Below are 26,572 nucleotides of genomic sequence, written 5' to 3' on the forward strand. Positions count from 1 at the left end.
TATTGCGTTCATTTTCTGTACTTCCGCACGTGGTTTTCATGTTTTGCATCACAGTTCGGTAGACCAGCAAGTTCTTCACATGAATATTTAGAATATTTCAAAAGTTGAATTTGTTCTAACACTAACATAGAAAACATCTTTAATTCAAAAGTTTCAAGCAAGAAGTACTTAAGTTTTGTTTATCGTAAATTTGACGTGTATTCTATTTAATTAGATAATATAGTTCAGTTGTACGTTCCACGTTTATTCCATGTAAGTTAAAGAAGACGCTGATAATGAAAGTTAATACGAACATGGCGGAATGAAGAAAGTTGAAGGAAACAGAAGAACCCGAAAAGACCTACGCACACATTGATTGCCGACTACAAAATCCACTAGGCCTAAGCTGGGATCAAACCAGAGAGCCCACGCATCAGAGGTGAACGCTCTAGTACTGAGTCGTCGTTCGCCTTTAACATAATAATAAAAACACAATTTGTTGACCAGATATTTTCTCATATGTATAAGCAAAAGTTTTCTGACATGCACACGAAAACAAGATTCTCGAAAGTATTAAAGTTAATTTTAGACAAAATGTTGCAGGATCGTTGTGTATGATGCAACCATAAAATATATAACAGTAAACAGGCTCGGAGGCATACTTGGGAAAGTGTTCAAGAATTCATAATTATACGATGTTCAATTGTTTGTTCATGTCTTGGAAAATAATCATACAAATAATTCACTTTTTATTATCTACATCGTGTGTATGATGATAAAAGATTAGGGGAAGATTACTGTTTATCTAAGATAATCTAGGCGTACAATATTTAGGCACATAGAAGAGATTATATTGACACCATGCTACGTGACCTGTACCTCTCATATTTCCCCTTTAGCATTGTTATCAACAGACACCAGTAGCCTGTTCCTTTAATAATATTATAATAATTTGGGTCATGGTAGTCAAAACGTTTATTGATCCGCCAAATCTCCAGATTGAAACTTTATTTAAAATCTAGGGAATCTCTTAGAAGAAATTGCAAAATGCCATTTACAAGTTCTGGGTAAACTGCGAGATTTCCTCATAGACGAATTGGTGAATATTAGTGTTGACTATATAAGATATAGTTACTGTTTTGTGGTGATTTTTCTTTCTCACGGAGATATCACCCTTAATTAGATATTTCAGCTAGAGAAATTTAACAATTTGTCCGGTGAGGATATAGTTTCTCAGTAAATAACTAATAACGAACTTTTGTTGTTCATAAAGGGTGTCCCATAAAGAACGTAACTTTTGAAATACTGCAATTTCAGTTCTTGTAAGTTGGCAGCACTGAACGTTACATAATTTTCGTCTACTCTTCTTTCAGAATTCGTTGTGTGCTTGTTCCGGGAATATCTAATTGTTGTGAACGTCGGGGAATAGATTTCACCGGACTTACAGCAACATTATCACTCACGATGGCAATATTTTCTGCAGAACGACTAACACGAGAACTTCCCAAGGGTTTAATGTCCATGACCGAGCTGGTTTACTCATATTTAGCAATCAGTCTCATCACAGCCGACTTATTCGGTTCATTACGTTGACCAAACATTTCACGGAGTTCGCAAACAGTCTCTGCTAGTGTTGTAAAGGCCTGGAAAAAAACCGGAAATTTTGGGTAAAAAAACAGTTTTTTACCGTTTTTTTCCCGAGCTTGAAAAAAAACGGAAAAATGGGGAAAAATTGAAATTTTCGAATATTTTACTACGCTATGCTTTTAAAATGAAAAGTATTTCATATGTACTAGTTTACAGTTAGGATCAGTGAGTAGTTATATTTCTTGTATTAGAATAGGGAAATTTTTGGGCAACAAATATATTTGCACCACTCCTTTAAATAGCACCGTGATAGAATGGAGTTATGGCCACAAAAGATACTAAAATATAATCCTAGTTAAATTAATTAATATAGACGTATTTAAATTATCTTAAGTAATATTATAAAGTTACCGTTTTACGGCAGGGAAGTGTTAAAATAACAGGGCCAGAATCATTTCAGTTATAACCAGTGTGTTAAAATAAAATATATATTTTATGGAAATACGTATCTTCCTTGTGCTGTGTAAAATTTCCGGAAATTTTGAACCCATTACAAAAAAATCTTTTATTCGGAAATATTGGCAAAACCTGGAAAATATTCCTGATGCTAATCTTATTTGCTGTAACGTGTCTGCAGAATGTATACAATGTATTTCGCTAGCAGGAAAAATATTTAAAGCAACAGTTTTTAATTTTACTTTTTAGTTTTCTGATTTCCGATAAAAAAAATCCCTGTTTATTATTTGTATATTTTTCGAACAACTCAAAAAGAGAGATTATCTTATTTACATATACTCACATACGCAGTACAAGTGCGTAAATTTGAGTAGCGACAAATATATTAATAAAGTTAACATGTGTAACTTCCGTTCATTATCATTCAAGACTAGCATAATACCCGTTCTTCACAAGGGGAGAATACGTTTCATTTTGGGTATAAGGGGCACCAAAACTGTCACCAATGAACTTAGGGACATCAAAAACTATGAATTCGACACTAGTATCAGTCATTTTTAATTACTTTTACATGCCACCCTCCCCCTTTACTAGTACTAATGGGGCTGAATCTGGATTTAAACATCTTCGGAAGTGTTAATGTTCATCTCAGAACCCCTAAAACCATGGATTCGACACTAATATCGGGCACCTCTCCCCGCCCCAAGTTACGAGGATGAATTTGGATTTAAACGGCATCTGAAGTGTTACTGTTCATTTCAGCGACCCTAAAAACTATGGATTCGACACTAATATCAGTCATTTTCGATCATATTTATATATCTCTTCTCCCCCTAGTTACGGGGATGAATTTGGATTTAAACGGCATTGGAAATGTCACTGATCATCTCAGCGACCCCGAAAATTATAGATTTGACACTAATATCGGCCACTTTCAGTTATTTTTATATATCTCTTCCTACCCAAGTTGCGGGCCTGAATTTGGATTTAAATGGCATAGGAAGTGTTACTGTTCATCAAAGCAACCCCAAAAACTATGGATTCGACAGCAATATCGGTCATTTTCGATCATTTGTATATATAACTCCCTTCTCCCCAACCCCCAGGTCACAGCGCTGAAATTGGATTTAAACGGCATTAGAAGTGTTACTGCTCATCTCAGAGACCCCGAAAACTATGGATTCGACACTAGTATCAGTCGTTTTCGATCGTTTTATATATATATATATATATATATATATATATATATATATATATATATATATATATATATCATCCCCTTCCCCCCTCTAAAGTTTTGGCGTTGAATTTGAATTTAAATTGCATCGGAAACCTCAGCGTCCCCGAAAACTATGGATTCGATACTGATATCGGCTATTTTCCATCTTTTTTATATATCTCCTCTTCCCCTTCCCCCAAGTTGCAGAGCTGAATTTGAATTTAAGCTTCATCGGAAATGTCACTGTTCATCTTAGCAACTCTAAAAACTATGTGTTCGACACCAAGATCGGTAATTTTCAATATATATTCGCACTTCTTTCCTCCAAGTTGCACCTTCAAAGTGAAATGCTAAAAATCCATCCCAGGTCCTAATTTTATCCATGTTGAAAATTTTTATTGAGATCAATCTCGTGGTATAAGAGGTTTTAAATTACAAATATATTCAGTTTCATTTTTATATATAGATAGATAATTTGTCGCAGTAGAAAACAGGTATTTGTTTACTTACAAAATTTTGTACATAAAGTTTATAGTAAATTCTGTGTTTGAATATTAAATGATAGTAATTATATATCTAAGTGCATGAGTAATAGAGAAATTTGCCTACTGCTCTTTCTTTTAAGAAATAATTTGGTTAAAATTAACAAAATTTCACCAGATCAAAGAGCACATTAAGGACTCAGTTTCATTCAAGAGCCCTATTGCAAAACAGAAGTTGCAAAACAGAAACGCTTCATGATGGTAGATGTGTATGTAATTGTAAAAGTTCTGTAATTAGTGCACATCCTGGTGTAAACGACTTAAAGGCATATAAAGAAAACGAGTACAGACTATTAATTTTTAAGAATAATTACAATAATTTTATTTTCGATTTTTTTTTTTTTTTTTAATATTCGCTATATTGAAATTTCTCAACTTACACTTTTCACGCGCTCGAAAAAAAAGGTACCATTACTAGTAAAACTAACCTAATACAAAGATTTTTGTTATTTTCCCAATTTTTCCGGAAAGAAACCGGACAAAAACGGTTTTTTACCGCAGGTTCAAAATTTCCGGAAATTTTACAACACTAGTCTCTGCACAACATTCACCACATTTATAATAACTTTTCGCTATAACAACTTATACAGAAAACAGACAACGATCATGTGCTATTCGGCGCTCCACGACTACTAACCACAAAGACAATAGATGAAAATTGTGTAATGTTCAGTGCTACCAACTTACTAGAACTGAAATAGCGGGCATTTCAAAAGTTGCTTTCTTTATGGGACACACTTTAGAAACATACCGCCTTATGCAAAGTCGTTTTTATGTTATGATTAGCGTCATACTAAAAACCTGATTACTGCAGGGAACATATGTTAGTCGAACTCTTTAGTATGCCACTAATCACGCTTCAAAACGACTCTGCATAAGGCCTATAGTGTCTACTGATCCTAATTAACGAACTATACTGACAAAATAGAGAGCTTTTTAGGGAAAATTTTGAGTTAGTTTTAAAAAGTACATAAATTTGAACTATATAAGTTATTATGGGAAAAAGCAATGCATGTGACTTAGAACCTTTTTAATTAATTGATTGAATTAGTTATATTCACAACATATTGTGTGCTGAATAGGCAAATAAAGTTTTCTGTGGTACGTTTTGACATAATTATTAGGTAGCAATGCTCTTGACAACAAAAGATTTTAATTTTTTCCTTGTCTGACTTCACGTGTTCTTTTCTCCTTGGATACTAGGCACGTGCATTAATCCAATCGTATACCTGCCAACAATTTCAAGGATGGTCAGTTCTCACTTTCAATCTTCTTGGATCTCCCATCATTTTATGAAGTTGTTTCGTTACCAAGTCTAAGGAAGAATTTTCTACATTTATCGACTTATCTCAAAATATCTTTTCCATTTTCTAAAGACAAAGATTGTCTGCAAAAATCGGGGGAAATGTATTTAGCAAACCAACTACAATTCAATATAATTAAAATATGGAATATTTCCAAGTATTTATAGTCTTACTGCATTTTATTCCTTAACTTTGCATTATTAAAATTTATTGAATATGCATAAAAGATGTTGCATGATAATTAATGTTAGGTCCCTTGTAATTAAACTATTGGAAATTATCGTTGTAATTCATTTTCTTGGAAATAGAAGTATCACAAGTAAATAAAATATTAACAATATTTTTCTATCTGTAGTGTTCACATCCTTGTGCTTATTTTCTAATATATAGCATATATAAACATGTTTGTTTAAGTTAAAAATACTAAATGAAAGTTATAAGCTAAGGAAAACTAATATAGTCGCTTCCTCATAAATATTTTTAAACATCCCTATCCGCCTTTATTTCTTTCTTTCAAAAAATGTTATTCACGTACAACTGCACCATTTTCATTTCATTCCTAAAGGTTTTAACATCGGGTATTTAAAATAGTTGACATATTAATACCTTCTTATGGAATAGTGATAAATGTTCTGGATGTAAATTACGTAAATTATGAATATACGTATCAGTATCAAGTAAATATTCTAATATCATTTCAATATCATTTCACAACTACGGTCTTTGAAGCACTCTTTTGATGGCGCAATGGTTCATTAAATTTAAACTTAGCATCTCTTTCAGAAGCGAAGCTATATGAGACGTAGATCTACAGCTTAACATGGAATCCGAACCACACGATCTCCTGTCGATAATCGAACACGGATCTCTCACTTCAAAGGCGCGTACGCCCAATGGTTTGATCTTTAACTTCGTAGTAAAATTAACAAATTTTCAACTCACTCCATGAATTTTTTACAACGTATCCTTCTATAGTCTACATATTTTCAGTTTATATGTCCGTTCTCTTTTATACAGTTTTAACAGTACTGCGACTTTGGACATCCCGAAGAGGGTTTTTCTTGCAGCACGAGATAAAAGTGCCAAAATTGGGATAGTCTCAAGTAAACTGGAGCTGTTAGTCCCCTTATTAATACTATTTTTTAATTTATCAGTTAAGTTTTAACACTAATAAAGGGTACATTAAATAATTTTTATAATGGGCATACCTTTAAATGGAAACGAAAATACAGTTCTTAGTACAAAACAACATTTGTGGTTGGTCTCTTACATGGCTAAGTCACTAATTACGTGTTCTATCAATAGCTTCAATTCTCATGTGGATGGATTATGGCAATTAAAACAAATATTTAACATGACTTATTTCCTTAAGTATTTATCGGCCTTGTACTCACAATTACAACCCTATTACGCATCACAATGTAAATCACACCAGTTTAGACACCTGCAATATCTTTATCTAGAAGAAATTCTAAATATCCTAAATAAGTGAGTATTTTAAATTCTAAGTAAACTAAGACACAAAATTAAAAATTGGATGCAAACGAAATAGTATACATGGTAAGGAGACAAACCTTTCATATCTCATTTAAATAGAATATTTCTGTCTAACAGTGTTATTTTATGGGAGGAAGGGAAGGAGAAATTGAATCAAATTTAGTTTAACGTCCTAGTATTATACTCTTTAGGATCAGAGAAATAGACGATTAATGAAAATGAATGATACAATAATTATTGGAATGATAATGCGGAAGGAAACGGGAGAATGCAGGGAAACTCCACAAACACAACATTATTCCTTACAAACTCATGGCATGAGATTGAATCAGGGACCTCTAACACAGGTAAGTGCTACATTACTAAGCCATCTTGCCTCTCCCCTCTTCTGTGGAAGCGAGAAAGTACAATTTTTAACGAAGTGTGGCAATAATTTGTGAGTATGCTGAGTTGGGCATGTACAATACGAAGCAAAAAACCTGCAACATGAAAGTTTAAGTTCATTGTGAAACTACGCCAACAACATAGGCAACCAACCTAACGTCTTTGTGGCACTGATCACGCCAGGATAACCTTCGGCTTCGTCCCCCTGCACACTTCGTTTGGAGCAAGAAATGCATAGACCACGTGACTACAAATCACAAATTTCTCACAAGATGGAGTAATAGATTGAGGTTCTTCTCATTTCTCTTCTCATTTTACATCCTCAGTTTTAAAGAGAGAGAAAGAGAAAAAGGTCAACTTGATAAAAACTAAATAAAGAGGAATATGCGAAATATAAAGGAAAAGAAAACGTGCGCATATATTGACAAATGACACATGCACTTCAAAGGAGACCACCTCAAATTTGGTTATGAACCATATATAATAACTGTGAGAATCAGCAAACCACATATACATAATTACACACAGTTAGTGTTATATAACACATATTTATTTAAATAAATAAAAATGCTCGCAGAGAGCTGAAAATGTCTTTAAAATCTCAACCATAACTGAAACAAGAGATTACTTCTCTATTGTTTTTCTTCGTAGCATCCATCTACATGGAGAAATGAGAAGAAGAGAACATCTTAAGAGATTCGCACGTATACAATATCGGAAACTGCTAAATGGAAAAAATTACAGTCTTTGGATGGGATTCGAACCCAGAACGATAGTATTAGAAATCCCACACTCTACCGATGTAGCTAGTCTGACAGTAATACCCTGTTCCTCCATCATTACCTATGAAAGATGGAATGGAGTCTGCAGAAAACTACGTCTAACATGTCCACGACAGACCGCCTATAACCTATGTCTAATTGGTACTTAAAAAAGCTAGTTCTACACGTGCATAGAAAAGTAAAATCAAATGAGTAGTTAGTACACATCACTTTGTCTGTCTCACTCTATCTCTGACTGTAGAAATCGAGGAAGAAGAAAAAAGTATAGAGGTGAGAACATAGGAAGAACAAGCAAAAATATAAGTTGCATGAAACTGAATATCAAGGAGAGAGAGAGAGAGACATAGAGACAGAGAGAAAAATAGAGGAACGGAGCAAATGATTTAATATACATCGGAAAAGAAGGTTCACAACTGTGCTATACATTTAATGTATTGAATACTCTGCAGGCCCGTATCCACGGGGGGCTAGGGGGGCCGGGACCCCCCTAAACTTTGGCTGGCCCCAATAAAGGTTTCACGATAGGCTTGCAAATGAACTATAATATGGTGATGAAGTATAATATGATTGGGTCGGGCTCCCCCTAACTTCGGCCGCCCCCCCCTATATTTTTGGGCTGGCTACGGGCCTGATACTCTGTTTCTTCTAAATTGCTTGCTAGATGATAAATATTAATTTGTAAAAACGTAGCAAATGCCCGCGTTGTCTTGTTTTGTTACTGTTTCAGTAATAGTGGAAAACGTGGTTTATGCAACATAATAAATTACTAATTTTCCCACAACAATCATGTAGATGTTGTTGATGATTTTGAGTTTAACGTCCGTTCAGCAGCGAGACTATATGAGACGTGGACCTACTTATTAACGTGGAATCCGAACCATATGAGCTGCTGCCGGGAATCGAAGCAATCATGTACTGTTGGTAAGAAATTTGTAAGCAAAAGAAAAAACTGATCAGCAAAATACATAAAATGATAGTCCTGCAAACTATTACTTAAAGAGAATTTATTGTAAAGTCAATACATCCATGTGGCGGTATATAGTCGTAAAGTGATTAGAAAACTTAATATTAAACTGTCGATCACATTGTTTTACTTATTTGAATTCAATGTCGTATAGATTCGGTTTTAGCTCTAGATTTCAGCGTTCTCACTTCGATTCTTAACTTGTTGGAAATATGCATTAATCGAAATTATAAAAGTATACGAAATTTAACTAGCTAAAAGAAGAGAATAACATAAAAATCCGGATTAGAGTATTACAATAAACATGTGTATTTTGTTTAGTGTTTGCAAGTCATAGCTTATAGGAATTATAGAAAAAACGTTCGTTGTGAAAGCACAAGAAAGAAAGCAGAGAATAGACACAAACCTCAGGTGGGTTTGAACACGAGAAGGCGGAGGTAGTAGACTACTCTACTAAACCGCTCGGCTATATCTTAATTCTCTAGTACGTTTTGAAAAATATTGTCTAGAGTATTTGCACTTTACTTGTTTCTGTTTTGTTGTTTGTCATATAATGTATACGAGTGGCGAATAATAGAATAGAACTGTTTTAGACGAGTATGAACAAATTTCCCAGACAAGTTGTAATCTTATATGTATCTAAATTGCACAAATAAATCAGATTAAATCTGTAAAGTGCTTCGGGGGTTTTGATGGAAGTTAACTGTTGCATAGTTACGAGCTTTTGTTTATACCCACCACTCGATGGAAGTTATGTTCTTGAAAGATAGTAACTGCTACTATATTCTAATGTATTGGATTTTTAAAAAAAATGGAAAATATTTTGTTACTAACAGTGAGTGAGTATTTTTGCGTGCAACAACAGTTGATTACAGGCACATCTACTTCTTCTGCGCATGTTTTTCATAATACGACGTCATGTATAGCAATATTGTGCATTATCGTATATTCAAAGACGTTTTTAGCACTTTTACTTTTGTGTAAGAATGGCGCAATATGATCATTCTGTACGTGAGAGTGTTATCACTCTTATTGAACATGCGGGATTGAGTGTTCCTGAAGCAGGCGCTCGATTAGGCGTGCATCGTGCAACAGCGTTCAGATGGTGGAAAAAAATATGAGGAAACTGGAAGTCTAACTCGAAAATCTGGAAGTGGTCGGCCACGAGTGTCCTCACCGACACAAGACCAACGATTAGTTGGTCAATGCTGTCGACAGCCTTTCATGTGTGCCCGACAACTGCAGCAGTCTACCGCCTTTCCAGGTGATGTAACTACAGTCCGACGGCGACTTCGAGCCGCAGGCTTAAGGTCCTTCCGGGCTGCTGTTAAGGAGAGATTGACAGAAGATCACAAAGTCGATAGACTGGCGTTTGCAGAGCTAAATATTACTTGTCACTGGGGCATTGTTGTCTTTACAGATGAGAAAATATTTTCCACTGGAAACTTTGGGCCAACACGTGTGTATCGCCCATCTGGAAGACGGTTTGATCCACAATATATGGCCCGTTCAGCGCGAATGGGTCATGTGACGATTCACTGTTGGGGATGGATATGCGAGACTGCAGGTTGAGGTGGTATCCATCGAATTATAGGCCGACTTAATGGTAAAGAAAATGTTGATCTTCTCGACTTTATGCTCCCTGAAATAAAAGCACATGTTGGCGACGACGTACTCTAATCCGGATTTTTATGTTATTCTCTTCTTTTAGCTAGTTAAATTTCGTATACTTTTATAATTTCGATTAATGCATATTTCCAACAAGTTAAGAATCGAAGTGAGAACGCTGAAATCTAGAGCTAAAACCGAATCTATACGACATTGAATTCAAATAAGTAAAACAATGTGATCGACAGTTTAATATTAAGTTTTCTAATCACTTTACGACTATATACCGCCACATGGATGTATTGACTTTACAATAAATTCTCTTTAAGTAATAGTTTGCAGGACTATCGTTTTATGTATTTTGCTGATCAGTTTTTTCTTTTGCTTACAAATTTCTTACCAACAGTACATGGTTGCTTCGATTCCCGGCAGCAGCTCATATGGTTCGGATTCCACGTTAATAAGTAGGTCCACGTCTCATATAGTCTCGCTGCTGAACGGACGTTAAACTCAAAATCATCAACAACATCTACATGATTGTTGTGGGAAAATTAGTAATTTATTATGTTGCATAAACCACGTTTTCCACTATTACTGAAACAGTAACAAAACAAGACAACGCGGGCATTTGCTACGTTTTTACAAATTAATATTTATCATCTAGCAAGCAATTTAGAAGAAACAGAGTATCAGGCCCGTAGCCAGCCCAAAAATATAGGGGGGGGCGGCCGAAGTTAGGGGGAGCCCGACCCAATCATATTATACTTCATCACCATATTATAGTTCATTTGCAAGCCTATCGTGAAACCTTTATTGGGGCCAGCCAAAGTTTAGGGGGGTCCCGGCCCCCCTAGCCCCCCGTGGATACGGGCCTGCAGAGTATTCAATACATTAAATGTATAGCACAGTTGTGAACCTTCTTTTCCGATGTATATTAAATCATTTGCTCCGTTCCTCTATTTTTCTCTCTGTCTCTATGTCTCTCTCTCTCTCTCCTTGATATTCAGTTTCATGCAACTTATATTTTTGCTTGTTCTTCCTATGTTCTCACCTCTATACTTTTTTCTTCTTCCTCGATTTCTACAGTCAGAGATAGAGTGAGACAGACAAAGTGATGTGTACTAACTACTCATTTGATTTTACTTTTCTATGCACGTGTAGAACTAGCTTTTTTAAGTACCAATTAGACATAGGTTATAGGCGGTCTGTCGTGGACATGTTAGACGTAGTTTTCTGCAGACTCCATTCCATCTTTCATAGGTAATGATGGAGGAACAGGGTATTACTGTCAGACTAGCTACATCGGTAGAGTGTGGGATTTCTAATACTATCGTTCTGGGTTCGAATCCCATCCAAAGACTGTAATTTTTTCCATTTAGCAGTTTCCGATATTGTATACGTGCGAATCTCTTAAGATGTTCTCTTCTTCTCATTTCTCCATGTAGATGGATGCTACGAAGAAAAACAATAGAGAAGTAATCTCTTGTTTCAGTTATGGTTGAGATTTTAAAGACATTTTCAGCTCTCTGCGAGCATTTTTATTTATTTAAATAAATATGTGTTATATAACACTAACTGTGTGTAATTATGTATATGTGGTTTGCTGATTCTCACAGTTATTATATATGGTTCATAACCAAATTTGAGGTGGTCTCCTTTGAAGTGCATGTGTCATTTGTCAATATATGCGCACGTTTTCTTTTCCTTTATATTTCGCATATTCCTCTTTATTTAGTTTTTATCAAGTTGACCTTTTTCTCTTTCTCTCTCTTTAAAACTGAGGATGTAAAATGAGAAGAGAAATGAGAAGAACCTCAATCTATTACTCCATCTTGTGAGAAATTTGTGATTTGTAGTCACGTGGTCTATGCATTTCTTGCTCCAAACGAAGTGTGCAGGGAGACGAAGCCGAAGGTTATCCTGGCGTGATCAGTGCCACAAAGACGTTAGGTTGGTTGCCTATGTTGTTGGCGTAGTTTCACAATGAACTTAAACTTTCATGTTGCAGGTTTTTTGCTTCGTATTGTACATGAATATCTTAAATTGATATTTTAATTACTTGATAATAATAATAAATAGTGATTACACAACTCTACTTAAGGTATACAATAGAGATGAACGAAATGCTTTATAGAGGAACGCAAAATCTCTGCCGTGTCATTGAAACCGTATTTTGTCTCGTCATACTCCTTCTATAAAAAATATAACTCTTTACGCTTTTTCTTGATAGATCATCAGTGGAATGTGTGTTTGTATACATCACGTAAAACTTTGTCATAGAAATTCTTACATCATAAGTCAAATTGATTACCATCTAGCTTAGTGAATGAAGGTGAGAGTTAATAACTACTGAGAGTTCTCCAGTTTGAAGTCCTTGAACTTCTCAGCCACTTGGGCACCTGAGAAATCGTACAAGGTAATAAATTTTTCTTCCTGAATAAAGCAAGCACCAAGATTTATAGGTAAAAGTTTCTCCGGTTATTACTATCATTATAATGCAAATATGCATTTATTATAAAATATATGTATATTTCTCTAATTATTATTCAATAGAGCTTAGCGAATTTTCGAGACGTTGCAAATTTTGGACAACTTAAAAACTTGTCCTAGTCGACGGAATCACGATTCCGGCTGGGCAGTCACTTCTTAAGACCTGATGCGCAAGGCTTTTTGACTTTTTTATTGGCAAAGCGTGAGTAAGATAATGTGGATCTTAGGCTGCGATATGCGATTCTTTTCTTTCTTTTCTCTAGTTGGCATGCACGTTGTACCCTGTAAGCACAATGACCTATCTACAAGAAGTTAAACATTATGACCTTACTCGTTTTTCATGAAGAGAAAAATAATTTTTGCTTTATGATAATGTGCTTTTACCGTTAGTGAGTCTGTTAGTAGTAGCACTATAAGCATACGCATTTATTGAAGTATGCTTAATTCAATGTTCAATTAATCTAGCTTATTGATAATTGGTTAGGACTTAACATCCCTTTTCAATACTGAAGCTATACGAGATAATGATTTACAGATGAATGTAGGACCGGAACCATATGGACCGCTTAAATGCTAAGGGTCGTAACTCCATAAAATGAAAAGTGGATAATGCTTTCATTCACATCTGTAGATGTGTAACTTTCTTAAGAGATTTTTGTAAACAGTAAAATACAGGATAAAACCATAAATTACATAGTTATTGTTTTAGTTAACAAAAGAAATGTGAATTGTTTATGAGACGTTGAACTTTGAATTTCACTCCAGAAAAATTTCAATTGTGAAGTTAAGCCACTTGGCATCCAAGCAGTCCATATGTACTCCCATCATAAATGTACCCTACTAATGGAGATGAGTAATCTTGTATATACGAAACAAAAATCATTTGGTTTGAAAAGTAATAAACAAAACTGAGTCTGTTAGCTATACAATTACCATTCCGAATACTATAGTTGTATGAAGATGACTTGATTTTGCACATTACTTTCAGTATGCTTACAGTATAAATATACCGTTATTAGAGTGTAAATGATGTGTAAGACCTTTATGGTTGTTAAGCTTACTAACTTAATCCCCCACTGAATGAAGTCATCCACTTTGGAGGCAAAGAACTGGATAACTGTTCGCCGTATCGTCATCTTACAATGTTTTCCCGAAAAGGTGGTTTTGCATGCTGCGAATAAGACAGTAGTCTTCTGATGCAAGATCTAGTGAAAGAGCCGGGTGAAGGATTTTCTTCTAATCGTATTCCTTGATTTTAAACAAATCTTTCTTGTAATGTGTGTGACACGCGTTATCGCTGCGAATTAGCACCATTAAGATGAAATGAAGCAGGCCGTTATTCTAAAAATGCAGTACGTAGGCGTTCAATTTGCTGACATCGAACATCTGCATTGGTTGTCTCATTACTTGGAAAGAATTCAAAATAGATTATCCCACGGATGTTCCACCACTCAACTTCACTTTGCATGAATGAAGGTCCTGTTTATGCACAGTTCTTGGGACCGCTCTCCCTTTAGTACCTACTGGCATTTTCGCGTAGTGTTATTATAGAGGACTCACTTTTCACCCTTGTCAGCATTCTGTCCAGGGATGGTGAACGTCTGTGACAGATGAGCGGAGAACTGCATATGTTCACTCACTGCTGCTTTTCGTGGAGACGTTAACGCATGGGGTATCCATTTACCGAGCTTCCAAGAGCCTACAGATGACGACGGACGGTTGAATGGATAGCATGGAGTTTGCTGGCCAGTTCTTAAACAGTTTGCATTAAACTTGCCTCCATCGTTGTCCAGCTGCATAGAACTTCCTTCTTATTGGTGAAACTTGTGTTCACAAGCCGAAACCTTCAGAACCATCTCTGCCACTTCTGCACATCTACAGCACCTTGACCGTATGCGTCGATTGATGTTTCTGCCGCTCCTCTGGCTGAGTCTCCCTGTGAAATTCATACAGGATGATACGTTGTATGTGACTTCCGACATTGCCATGATCAAACACAAGCCATAATTCCAAAACGTGGAGTTGATCATTCTCCTTTTACACACTGCTGTACAATGAGTTGTCCTACGTGACAGTGCTATGGTAAGTGCCGTCTACTTCACTATTCGGTTGCCGGATTGCGTTATTGCAGCTACCATAAAAATGACATTATCTATGGAATCAGCTGATATATTTCTGTTTGCAGGCATTTCAAGAGGGAAACTTCTCTAATATAAGAGTTGCACCCACAAGTCTTCTTCTTTGCATATTGCCATTAATTAAATGTCATAACCGGAACCTATTGTGATTGTATTAAAGAACATAGAGAATCCAATCTTTCTTAGTGAGGATAAAGTATATTCTTTCAAGAGTGATATATTAACAGGATTTCAGCGAGTTTCATTTCAAAACGTTTTAAAAAATGTTGGGTAACATACTTTCAAGTGTTAGTTTTCCACGAAGATGCATTTTTATTATTGTGCCTTTGTTTTCTAAATTATTCTTATCAACATGTCCTAGAACTAATATTTAATTGTTTTGTTTCTTTTTATACATTTTACTTACACATCTTGGTTCTCTTTTCGCCAGTTCTTGCTTTTTCTATTTGTCACGTCTCAATTTATTTCATTCGCCCATGCTATTAAGGTTCTAATAATCATACATGAATTCTTCTTAACAGATTCACTAAGAGTATTAAGATATTTTAGTATATTCCTAGGGTGTTTTATGAAAACGAGTATGATGGACTCTCCTACATTCCATGAATATCCTTTTAAAATGTTACCTGAATTCATAAATTCATGAATATTCCATGGATCTAAGGCTTATTTAAACATAAGCTCTAGCGTATAGCTCTTATGTGTTAGTAATATTCTAAAATTATAATCAAATATTCACACAAAACATTATCAAAGTTTAACGTCTTTCTCAACACCGGACATTGTTACATGAAATTTATCTTGTAAAGTGCAAACGACTCGATACATGAGTTTTTATTTAAGGTACTTCGATCAGAAACCAAGTTCGAAATCAAATCCACAGACAGTGTGTTAACCATTTGGCCACAAATAGGATAAATACATAAAATACTTGGAGAATATCCTCTTACAATGCTACGTACTTCTACTTTTTCTAGTAAATATGACATACTCAATAAACAATACTACATTCATTATGATATATAATCTGAGCGGTTCGGGCGAACACAGTATGTCAAATTTTCTAACTTTTGAGTGAACTGGAAAAGAATGTTGGCGATTCCCATGCAATTTAATGTAATGACATATAACAAACTCCCCTTGCCATATGCAGGTACATTTCCGAAATTAAACTACCTACATGCTCTTCTGTGGCTCGATCACAACCTATTCTGCCTAAAAACTCAATTTCATTACCATTATGTTCGCCTTACCATTAAGTGCGCTTACCATTATGTTCGCCTTAGCAGCTTATACACACACAGGGCTAAGGACTAAAGGACTAAAATTTTCCTTCTGAAATATTTTCTGAACGTCTAATACTCTTTCCCAATATTCCTAGTAGCAGCAATGTCCAAACAATATTTTGAAAAAGTGGGGTGTTTTCTTCATATATGTGCATTCTGTATGAGAATAGTACAGGAATATACTAAAGCATAACAGGATTACCTGCCCGGATAATCATTACTAGAAGATTCACTGGTTAATATTTTTACTGTAGCAATTCTCAATTGTATATGACATGAATAATTTTAAAAGACCAGCAGATCATTTCTTCTATTTTTACTCATCTAAACGAATTGTTTTATAATTTATTATCTAAGCATATACAATTTTCCTTTTGACTCTCTTTACGGAAATGGAACAATAGCTCGTAACTTAGATTTTATTTTTACATGTGATTATCCAAGGTTCTGCGGGCTGAGGTCTTTCTTAATTCAAATCCATTTACAGCACACACACACACACACACACACACACACAAATATAGTGCTCATCCTTTGCTATATATAAAGAAGGTTATTTCCAGCTTCCGTGCTAGAAAGTTTTAACGACTGCAGTATTAGCACTTGCATCGGAAGTATGCCTCGACAATCTCTGCACTTTGGAGATCATAGAACATTTTATTGTAGTTTCAAGGTTTTTTACACGCCACAGTATGAAGCATCATTTGTAAATATAAGAATAATAAAATAAAATAAAAAGTAAATCAATTACCTCGGTCTTTACTATCAACGCGACTGTAACGCTCTAGAGATTTCTACCGGTAAGGGTGTCTGGTAATGTAAAATAATAGTAATAAAAAAGGAACAAATTTCATGCTCAAGAACTATGAGTTGTGTTCGAGTGTGCACGCAACCGATTGTACTCTGTAGTGCTAAACAACAAAACACTGACATCCAAGTAATTTCCTCATCTCAATTACTGAATTTCACTCCTTCTTCTCTTTGTTCGTTCAATGGTCGCAAGTCACGCATTAGAAATAAATCATCTAAGAACTTCTATGTCTTGTTTCTATATTTATAACCTTTGGTATAAGGTTTAGGATTTATAAATTGACTCTTAGAAAACTGCGTTCAGAGTTCATAACCATAGATCGTATTATTTAACTTCTTTACAGTAATATTGAATAATGTACTTACTTGCAAGCAGTTTGTATAATCGAAATGTGTTATTATCCTTCACATTCCATTTATTTCAAACAGAATTTAATGTAGAATTTCTGAATAATAGAGGAGTATTGCAATATTTTGAACGTGAGTTTATTAGAAAGGAAATTTAAAACTTGGGGAACATCAAATGTAATTCTGTGGCTTGGATCTAAAAGGGCCAATGTTACTATTCTTGGCAAAAATGAGATGTTCGTCAATTTTAGCGCCCATAAATGGATATTTTCTTGTGCGAGAAAAGCTTCTTGCACAAGAAATCATCCATTTATAGACGTTAAAATTGAAGAATATCTCCTTTTTTCCAAAAAGTGACATTGGCTCTTTTAGATTCAAACCACAGAATTTAAATAACTGTTCGACAGATCAAAGATAATACAAAGTAATTTCAGTTTCAAAAATAAAATTACCTCTTTTGATTGTTGATATTCTAATAAACAAGAAAACTTAAGGGATAATAACTGGAGAAACCAAAAATGGAAGTATTGTGGAACCGTGAAAAGAGAAAAATGAGCAATATTGAAAACAATTAAGAAGCAAAAAAAATGGTTAGACCATTGTTTGGAAAGAAATATATTATGAAACATCATGAAAGTATGTTGGACGAAAAAAGAAAGGAAGAAAAATGTAATTTTATGTATTTATTAAAGAGAAAATGTTTACATAAAAGCAAAAAGTTTAGCGGAATTCGGTCTTATGAAAATAAATGAGTATCAAGCAATCTTCCAGTAATTCGATATCATAGTAAACTTAAATAATGATTATTGTGATGTTATAAAATCAACACAGTAAATATAATAATCTTTTTTTCTCTCTCTTTTCAGGTGGGCATCACCATCATCATGGCGAACATGATCACGACGAAAACCATTCCCACTCTGGTCACTTCCACGACGATCATGATCACGATCATGATCATGTGACGAAAATGATTCAAAATGTGACGGAGAAAGTCATCACAGGAGTGACTAACAGCTTGACCAACACCTTGACCCCGGCGATTTCGGGTATCTCGGAACCAGACCATCATCATGATCACTCTCATGACGACCATGATCACCGTTAAGAAAAGAAGTGACAAAAAATGTGAGAAATATATTATTTTTGTTTAATCGGTCAACGTGAAATAATGTGTTCCTAAAAATGCAAAATAAAAAAAGTATAGTGCTTGGAGTAGATGTGTTAAATGAATGTGTGACTTCGTACGATGTATACATTCGCCGCGCAAGTGTGTTCCAGAATATTTGTTTGCTTAGGAATAGATAATCTATCAAATACTGTTATTGTTGTTATAAAAATAATAGACAGAAGATAATATAATTTAATATTTTTACGCAAGGAAAGAATAGACGAAATGACGAAAACTTAACACAATCAACATGAATTGTGTTATTATTAGTTTCATTTAAAAATAGTTAATTATATATAAAATAGTTTTGATCATTTTCATATTGCGATGTAATTCATTATATTTAATGTATGTGCTATAGTGATTTGGAACATGTTTGCATTTACGTACTGAGCGAAATACATTAGATATAAAACATACACACACATATATATGATTTAATTGTGACTAGTAGATATATATATGGTAATTTACAATTACAAACTTGATTGATATATTCTCTTTCTCAATTATGCAGAATAGATGGCAGGCCCATCTGAATACTTAACTAATAAAATACATACCTTAAGTATATAGTAAATACTTAGGAATATAGTAAAAAGAAAATACACAATTTCAATTTACGAATATTTTTAGTAAATTAATTATATAAAGAAATTGTTTATGTCGTTCCATTGTTATTAAGTCGAATGCGTATGCGTATTTACAAGTGCTTCTTGTTAGTATACATATATGCAGAGTAATAGCTGTATGATCATACTTAATATCTTCACATCAAATTCAACCTTAAAGGATTCGTTCTCATTAACTGAGAAATGGCTGCCCAGTGCGTGATTTTCAATGAGATATAGTGAAGTATTTTTTTAAAAAAATAATCCGAAAACTTTAAAACTTAAACCCACCTATCTATCAAAATAGAAGCATATGATAGTGTCTGTGTATGTACACGGTTCTAAAAAAAATCTGTGGTTCTATTTCAAAGCACTAAACTATGAAACTTGTATGATTTTTAACAACAAAAAGTAACAAACGTTTTCTGTCTATACTTTGACTTCAAAGTAATTGCAGGAAATTTTGGAACTTTTAGCAATGAATTTCTAATCAAATGTGGTTTCAGAATTTTTGGTATTCTCTGTATCTGAATATTTTTATTGATCAAGCTTCATTACCAGGTTGCATCGAAACTTATGAACTTATCATTAATCATTATAGTTATCTGTAGCATTTTGCTCATCTTTTACAAATTAAATGAAAGTTTTAATCAGTAAAATAATTATCAGTTCAAAGTGTAAACCTAATCAGCAAACAACTCTGTTCATAAATAAAAGTTAAATTCTGTACATCCTTTGGATATATTTTACGTTATCAAAATACAATATACCATTCATAGTACAACATACTGATTTAATAGTTTCATTTGATTTAAATCTCACTAGATAGGTTATCATTACTAGTCAATGTTTCAATTTAAACAAAAAATGCATGCTATTACACTGCAAAAGCTTAATGTAACATTTGATCTATGAGTCTTCCAAAAAAAAAAAAAGTTTCATAGCATCTATGTCACTTTTACATACCAATGTAGGAGGTGCTTATTTTATCGTAAGACTGAAGTAAGTATCCTTTATTGCTTAGTTACTGTACATTATCTAATACAAATTCTTGATAGAAGTTACAACTTATTTTTCATGTGTACTGTATTGTTAAAAGTTGTTGTAATATGAAAGTGTGTATTTTTTCAGATGTTGTTAGCGGTTCATGGAAGTCAACAGTAGATTATACAATACAATATATAAGTGTGATAAAAGTTGTTTGTGTCAACGCGATGCACGAAGTAGGCAAATCTTAACTTCATTAATTATGAACATATATGTAGGTTTAAATGTATTGTGCTCTATTTTGCAGTACTTGCACTTTAAATGTTAAACTAAAAACATTCTGTAAATCCACTAAATATTCTCTTAACTTTGAGAATCTTTTATACATGTGTGTGATAGTGTCATAAAACATCAATTGCTATTTTTTAACAAATAGAACAGCGTATTAATTAATGTTTCAGCATATGTTGCTCTTACCTGCTGTTCCTGCGAATGATATTAAATGTTAAATTAATTTCACTGTAACCTTACAAAAATATAAAGATAGTCAAAAAATTTAAAATCCATATAAAATCAAATTGTTAATTATAAAGGAAAATTTTCATGTGGTTCATTAATGACGAACTGAAGTATCAGTATGATATAGTATGATATCAGTTTTTTCTTTTAATTCAAACTTCTGCATAGTATTATTATTTCTGTTGTGAATGTCAAATTATGATGTTATTTATGACAGAAAGATACAAGAGCGCGTTATAGAAAATAAAATAAAGTAATACAGTTTTAAATGTTGGAACGAGCGAGAAAGAATCATAAAGAATAAGAATTATATAGAGGGGCCTAAAACTCGCACCTGTACTCAGTGGGGTGATGCTAGATATAAAAAAGACGAAATCATAATATGCTATTTAATTTTTGGAGCCTTTATTCGCCTGTAGGGCCTGGTAAAGATATGATCTTCTGGCTAAGAGGTTAGTGTATACGCCTTGGCACGGGAAATCTCTTTTTGATTTCTGGTGGGAGTTCAGGTGGTTCAGATCCCACATTAAGCTGTAGATCCATATCTCATATAGCCTCGGTGCTGAATGGAATACTAAACTCAAAATCATCCAACTAATCCAGTGTGCGTAAGCCTGGTTCGAGTGCCGGGGTTCGGACGTTCATACATTTATATACCAGATCGTCATATTTTTGCCTGGCCTAACCTCTGAAACAAGACCCCAGAGTTTAAAGGTCATAATATGTTTTCGTATTCTTTCTACATCTAGGATCAACAGCCCTCGCAGAGCAGGACGCGAGTTTTACACCAGTCGATATATCAATTGATTTTTCTCTTTCTTACGCCAAAATGTCAATATAAAAAGTCAGAGATAATTTCGAATGAATTGGATTTATTTGCAGAGAATCTATTCTTTAATTATATCTATGCTTGTTTTTCAAAAATGTTACCTTAATTCTCTGGTCAATAGCCATTAAATGTTGGTGTAGTAATCTGATCTCAAATTACAAACATACACTTATATTACTGAATATAGTAATTGGTTTGTGTATGTATGTATGTGTGTGTGTGTGTGTGTATGTATGTTCATATATACCAAGTGGATTATTTAAATATATGTGATTTTGTGCCAAACTGCTCTCATCACACATAACTCAAATGGATGTGTGATGACTTACAGTTACCGAAATCCATAAAATCCTAATACTATGTTTGAAATGTACTGAAATATTATCGTCAATGTTTTAGAAAAAGTACGGTAGTCATGGATTTTCAAATATGCCTTCCAGCGTTTTGTAAGATGTTCTCACGACTTTCACCTGGGTGAGGTGTTGAAATTTCTCTGAAATTGGGATGTGCAATGGAAAGCTGAAGTTATTGGGTATTATTGGCATATGGGTACAATTTCTTTCCAGGTTATTATATTTTTCAGGGCTATCTTTCATGTGGTGTTTTAAAAATAGTTTGTGCTGATAAATCTTATTAATGTGTCTTCAATACTAACAATGATCTGTCAGGAAAATAATAATAATAATAATAATAATAATAATAATAATAATAATAATAATAATAATAATAATAATAATAATACTAACATCAACGAAGTCAATGAATAGTAAGTATTCAATATTAGGCTAAATAACAAAGTAGATTAAGTCAAATTTTAAAAATTAATCAACATGTTAGGGATATTTACGTCGCCTAAATTTTACTAATTATATTTGCTGACAACAACTTCTATTGTATCTCGCATTACAAGAAGTATTGATGTGTTATATTCCTGATAACCACAGAAAAACCATAGTCGAGAAAGAATTACGTCATGTACTCGAAATAAGTTAAAATATTTTTAAACACGAAATCAATTAATTATGATAATGTCAAGAAATTTTCAAATCAAATCAATATTTGAAATGAGAAATCATCGTTAATATCTTTTTAAATAGATTTGAAACCTATATGGCAGTTCTATTTGTTGTATGTGATAGTCAAAGACGTTTCAAATGTAGTTTTTCCTTCAATTATAGAAAATCTATAATAATGTATTAATAAAAAATATCTTAACTAACAATAACATATTTCACATCATTTCTGTGATAAATTTTTAAACTATTCTATCATATATAGCTCTACTACAATGATGCATTTACAATGGGGTTTGTATTTACAATAAGTGATTGAGAAAAAATAATTTTTATCTCTTACGTTTTACCTTTGACCATGTAACCGTTTGATGAGGCGTTTCTAGTTATAGTTTCTTAATCTACCGGCGATAAAGTCTTTACCATCGGGTTGTATAGAGTTAAGATGTCTCGAGTATAGCAGTTTCCTTGAGAAATGGATGGGCATTAAATTGATAGTAATATGTCTCACTAAAAGAATATATAAAACTGTGGTGCCAAACTACTCTTAGGGAAGAAAAGACAGAAAATGATCGTAGAAAAGAATTTTTAAGCATGCAGTCACTTTGGTGGCAGATATTTGATAAGAATTCGTTAAGTAATTAATATTTTGCCAGTAACTACTGAATATATGAATGTCAATATTAATTACATGTTAATTATCTGTGAATAATTGATCTCTAGAACTGTAAGAGAAGTGAACACTATTATAGTGTCTGAACATTATTGATTTTTAAAAAGTGTAGTAATAATTTAAATATGCGTTAAAAGTAAGTTTAAGTATTTTCAAGTGTCTTTCATTACATAACGTGTCTAACGTGTTACATTGTCAAAAGTGTTATACAAATATTATTAATATATATTTGGTACTTTGGTCAGTTTTGATTTAGTAATATTGTAGAATATTTCCAAAGCTATAATGAACAAGATACTAGTTTTTCCGTTCAAATACTTACAAAAATAGAGTAAATATGTTATAATAAACACTAAACAAAATGCAAATGTTAACGTTTGTAATCTAGGTATGTGTTATAATGACAATAAGTTTTTGTGTAGCTCTCAAGGATATTTTTGACATGTACGCATTGTTTCCATTGCATTTTCTTTTCACATGTAATATTAGTTCTTCGTTGTAATATAAGAAAGAAGCACCTCCGAAGCTTCTTCCCTCTGTTACTATATGTAGAGATAGAATCCAAACATTATTAACTTTTGATTTGGAACTGAACTATACGATTTCTTACCTTCGTATAATTCGTTTCCGAAGTTTTTACACGAAATGATACAAATAACTTCACGTCAGTCATAATTTAAGTCTGAACCCCAATTGCAAACAAATCTCAATTTTTTCAGCATTATAGTTTTTTTCGCAAGTGCTTTTCCGACTTATTTACCAATACACGCTAGTAGCATATTATTTTACAAGCCTGCCTTACCTACCAAGAATACTTACGTGATATGTGTGTATTGATCCTCACCATACAAGAAACTAGTGTCTTCAAAGTTTCATTTTGAAAGTTCTATTGATCTTTTTTTAAGATAATAGACATATTTTCTGTTCGGTGTACAAAATGAATGTAAAGTATATTTTAATCTTACTTGATGAAAATCCATGACACCTACCTTTTCACCATGTATCAACATTGATGTATACCCAAAATATAGCAGATTTTCATTGTGATAGATAGATAGTTGAAGGTTCTGATAGATTGTGTACTGTGGACTTCTTTATTTTCATATTAATGTGTTAACTACTATAAGAAGATTATAGTGTATGTTATAGAAAAGTAAATGCTGCACTTATTAATTTTGTGCAGATTTATCTAGTCCTTTCAAAAAATGTAATAAAGGGAAAAATTAATTTGAAAAATATACAAAAATAAAAAATACATTGTTTTGTTATTCTTTCCTTACTTGTGACACCATTTCTTATTTTTATATTATTTTACATGACCAGTTTTAGCCTTGAATCCTATATTCATAATGAGAAAAAAGGTTTCTTTTTTTAATTTAATGTCCCACGACCATCCCCTTTAAGTTAAAGGAGACGGATGATCAATGAAAATAAATTATTATGAAATTAATTTTGTGTTCTCCCACTGGAAATCGAAATCGGGACCACATGCATCAAAGAGGCACGTAGTATCCACTAGACGAGCGGAGAAGGCTGTGTATTCGTAATACATAGAAGATGCCATGATTATATATATATATATATATATATATATATATATATATATATATATATATATAATTAATTTTATGAATAGTTTCTTTCTTAGAAATTGTTGTTCTAGGTTACTAGATGGTTTTATTTACTACGTATATGAAATTGTGGCATTATTTTTCCCATGCCTTAAGTGTCGGTGGACCACCAATGAGTAACCAGCGATATTTCGCTAGAAATTGGCGGCCTGGAGTGACGATCCGCAGTGGCCCCATTTCCGTTTTGAAAATTATACCACCAGCGGCATAGACGCGAAGAAACGCCAATGAACTACAAAATTACTCTCCCAAAATATGTTAAATCGCTTATATGAGTGATTTGTTTGCATTGAGGTGTCTGGAAAAACACTAAAAAAAAAAAAAATACGTCGGGGTGGGCGCAAACCACCAACCTTATGGTGCTCTTCCGACTTCGCCACGGAGGCGATAAAGAAAACATCGCTTGTAGAGGAATCAATCTTTGAGGGTTTTTTTCCTTTTTTTATTTGGCTAATCAGAGTGTTACTTTAATCATGTATATTCTACGATAACCGTTGGGTTCAGATAAAATGCGTTCGTCATGTAATTTTATTACAAAATGATGCACATTTATTTACTTTATATCATAGTTCTTCCATATTCACTTTCTAATGATCGGGACAGTTGCCACCTAAATTCATACAATTATATGATGGGGTGAGCGCAACAGTGGTCTAACCCACATTTTTAAAAATGGAGAAAAATCAAGCTAAACACATGTGGTTTTTTGTACAATATATATATGTACAATGTATGACACATTCAACCACTTGTGGTTGCTTTTGGTATTTTTCACTTCATGATGTAGAGGCAGGGATGCGGCAATTCTTCGACGCGTCCCTATATCGACGATCAACATTTACCAGCAAGTGAGCCACTAGGTGTTGGCTACGTTTACTGCATGGGATGTTAGTATTATTTGCATTATTTTATTAGTCACATCGTAATTCGGATTCTACAAAACGGATTTCAAAATACTCGTGCTTTCTTACCAAATACAAAACGTTCTAAAAGTAAATTTTTCAGTGATATTCATGTCTTTCATTTTCCATTTCTCGACTAAGAACAAAGAAAAGTGAGGATGCGGAATAACTAACACTTTAGATGCAAAAATATGTTTTCAAATTATTTTCAATTTTTATTCATGATACTGTATTCTGCCATTGGTTTTGTATCCATAGTAAATGTACATATGAGAACGAACATTTCTTAAATCCCAAAACACTTTTTTCTTCACCTTTTGTTTTCGGAGTGTTTACTGCAATAGTAAACTAAAAAATACATTCCTGGCTCTATGTAAAACGTAAACAATGTAGTAGTTCAACATAATTTATTCTTATCTATTGTAGATGTCATTCTTACAATTTTCTGAATTACCTTCGGACCAATGTTTCTGCTTATATCTAGCACGAAAAATTATTCCTCTTTAGAAATACAGCGATATTAAAGGAATAACATATGAGTCTGAATGTGCAAACTCTGGTGAGTGTGAATGATAGAGTAGTTCCTTACACTTATATATTTGTTTCTTTGTATTGTAAAATTTGAGTTAGCTATAGACAAAATGGGCAGAAATAGAACATATTTACGTAATATATGACGTTTCAATAACAATTAGACACTAACTGTCACAACAAGTATGCCAACTTGTAACACTTCTAAGAATAAGTAACTCAGTATGCAAATTTGCAGAAAGTGCAAACTTCGTTTTCACCAGACTTGCTGGGTTTCTAATGTTTTGGAAGTATTCTGCAAATTTACAGCA

The 26,572-nt window shown here is 33.4% G+C and overlaps 1 protein-coding gene across 1 annotated transcript in view; it reads left to right on the forward strand.

Moving 5' to 3' along the window:
• The window catches only part of LOC145695116 (zinc transporter ZIP1-like), a 269,278-nt gene extending 244,826 nt beyond the window's left edge, over nucleotides 1-24,452 (forward strand). Inside the window, exon 2 of the mRNA XM_081772035.1 lies at nucleotides 18,261-24,452. Within this exon, the coding sequence (XP_081628161.1) occupies nucleotides 18,261-18,502 (242 nt within the window). The 3' untranslated portion in view covers nucleotides 18,503-24,452. The remainder of the gene's footprint in view (nucleotides 1-18,260) is intronic.
• The last annotated feature ends 2,120 nt before the right edge of the window (nucleotides 24,453-26,572 follow it).

This window comes from Thermobia domestica, chromosome 1 (genome assembly GCF_964235325.1).
Source record: "Thermobia domestica chromosome 1, izTheDome1.hap1.1, whole genome shotgun sequence".
NCBI lineage: Eukaryota > Metazoa > Arthropoda > Insecta > Zygentoma > Lepismatidae > Thermobia > Thermobia domestica.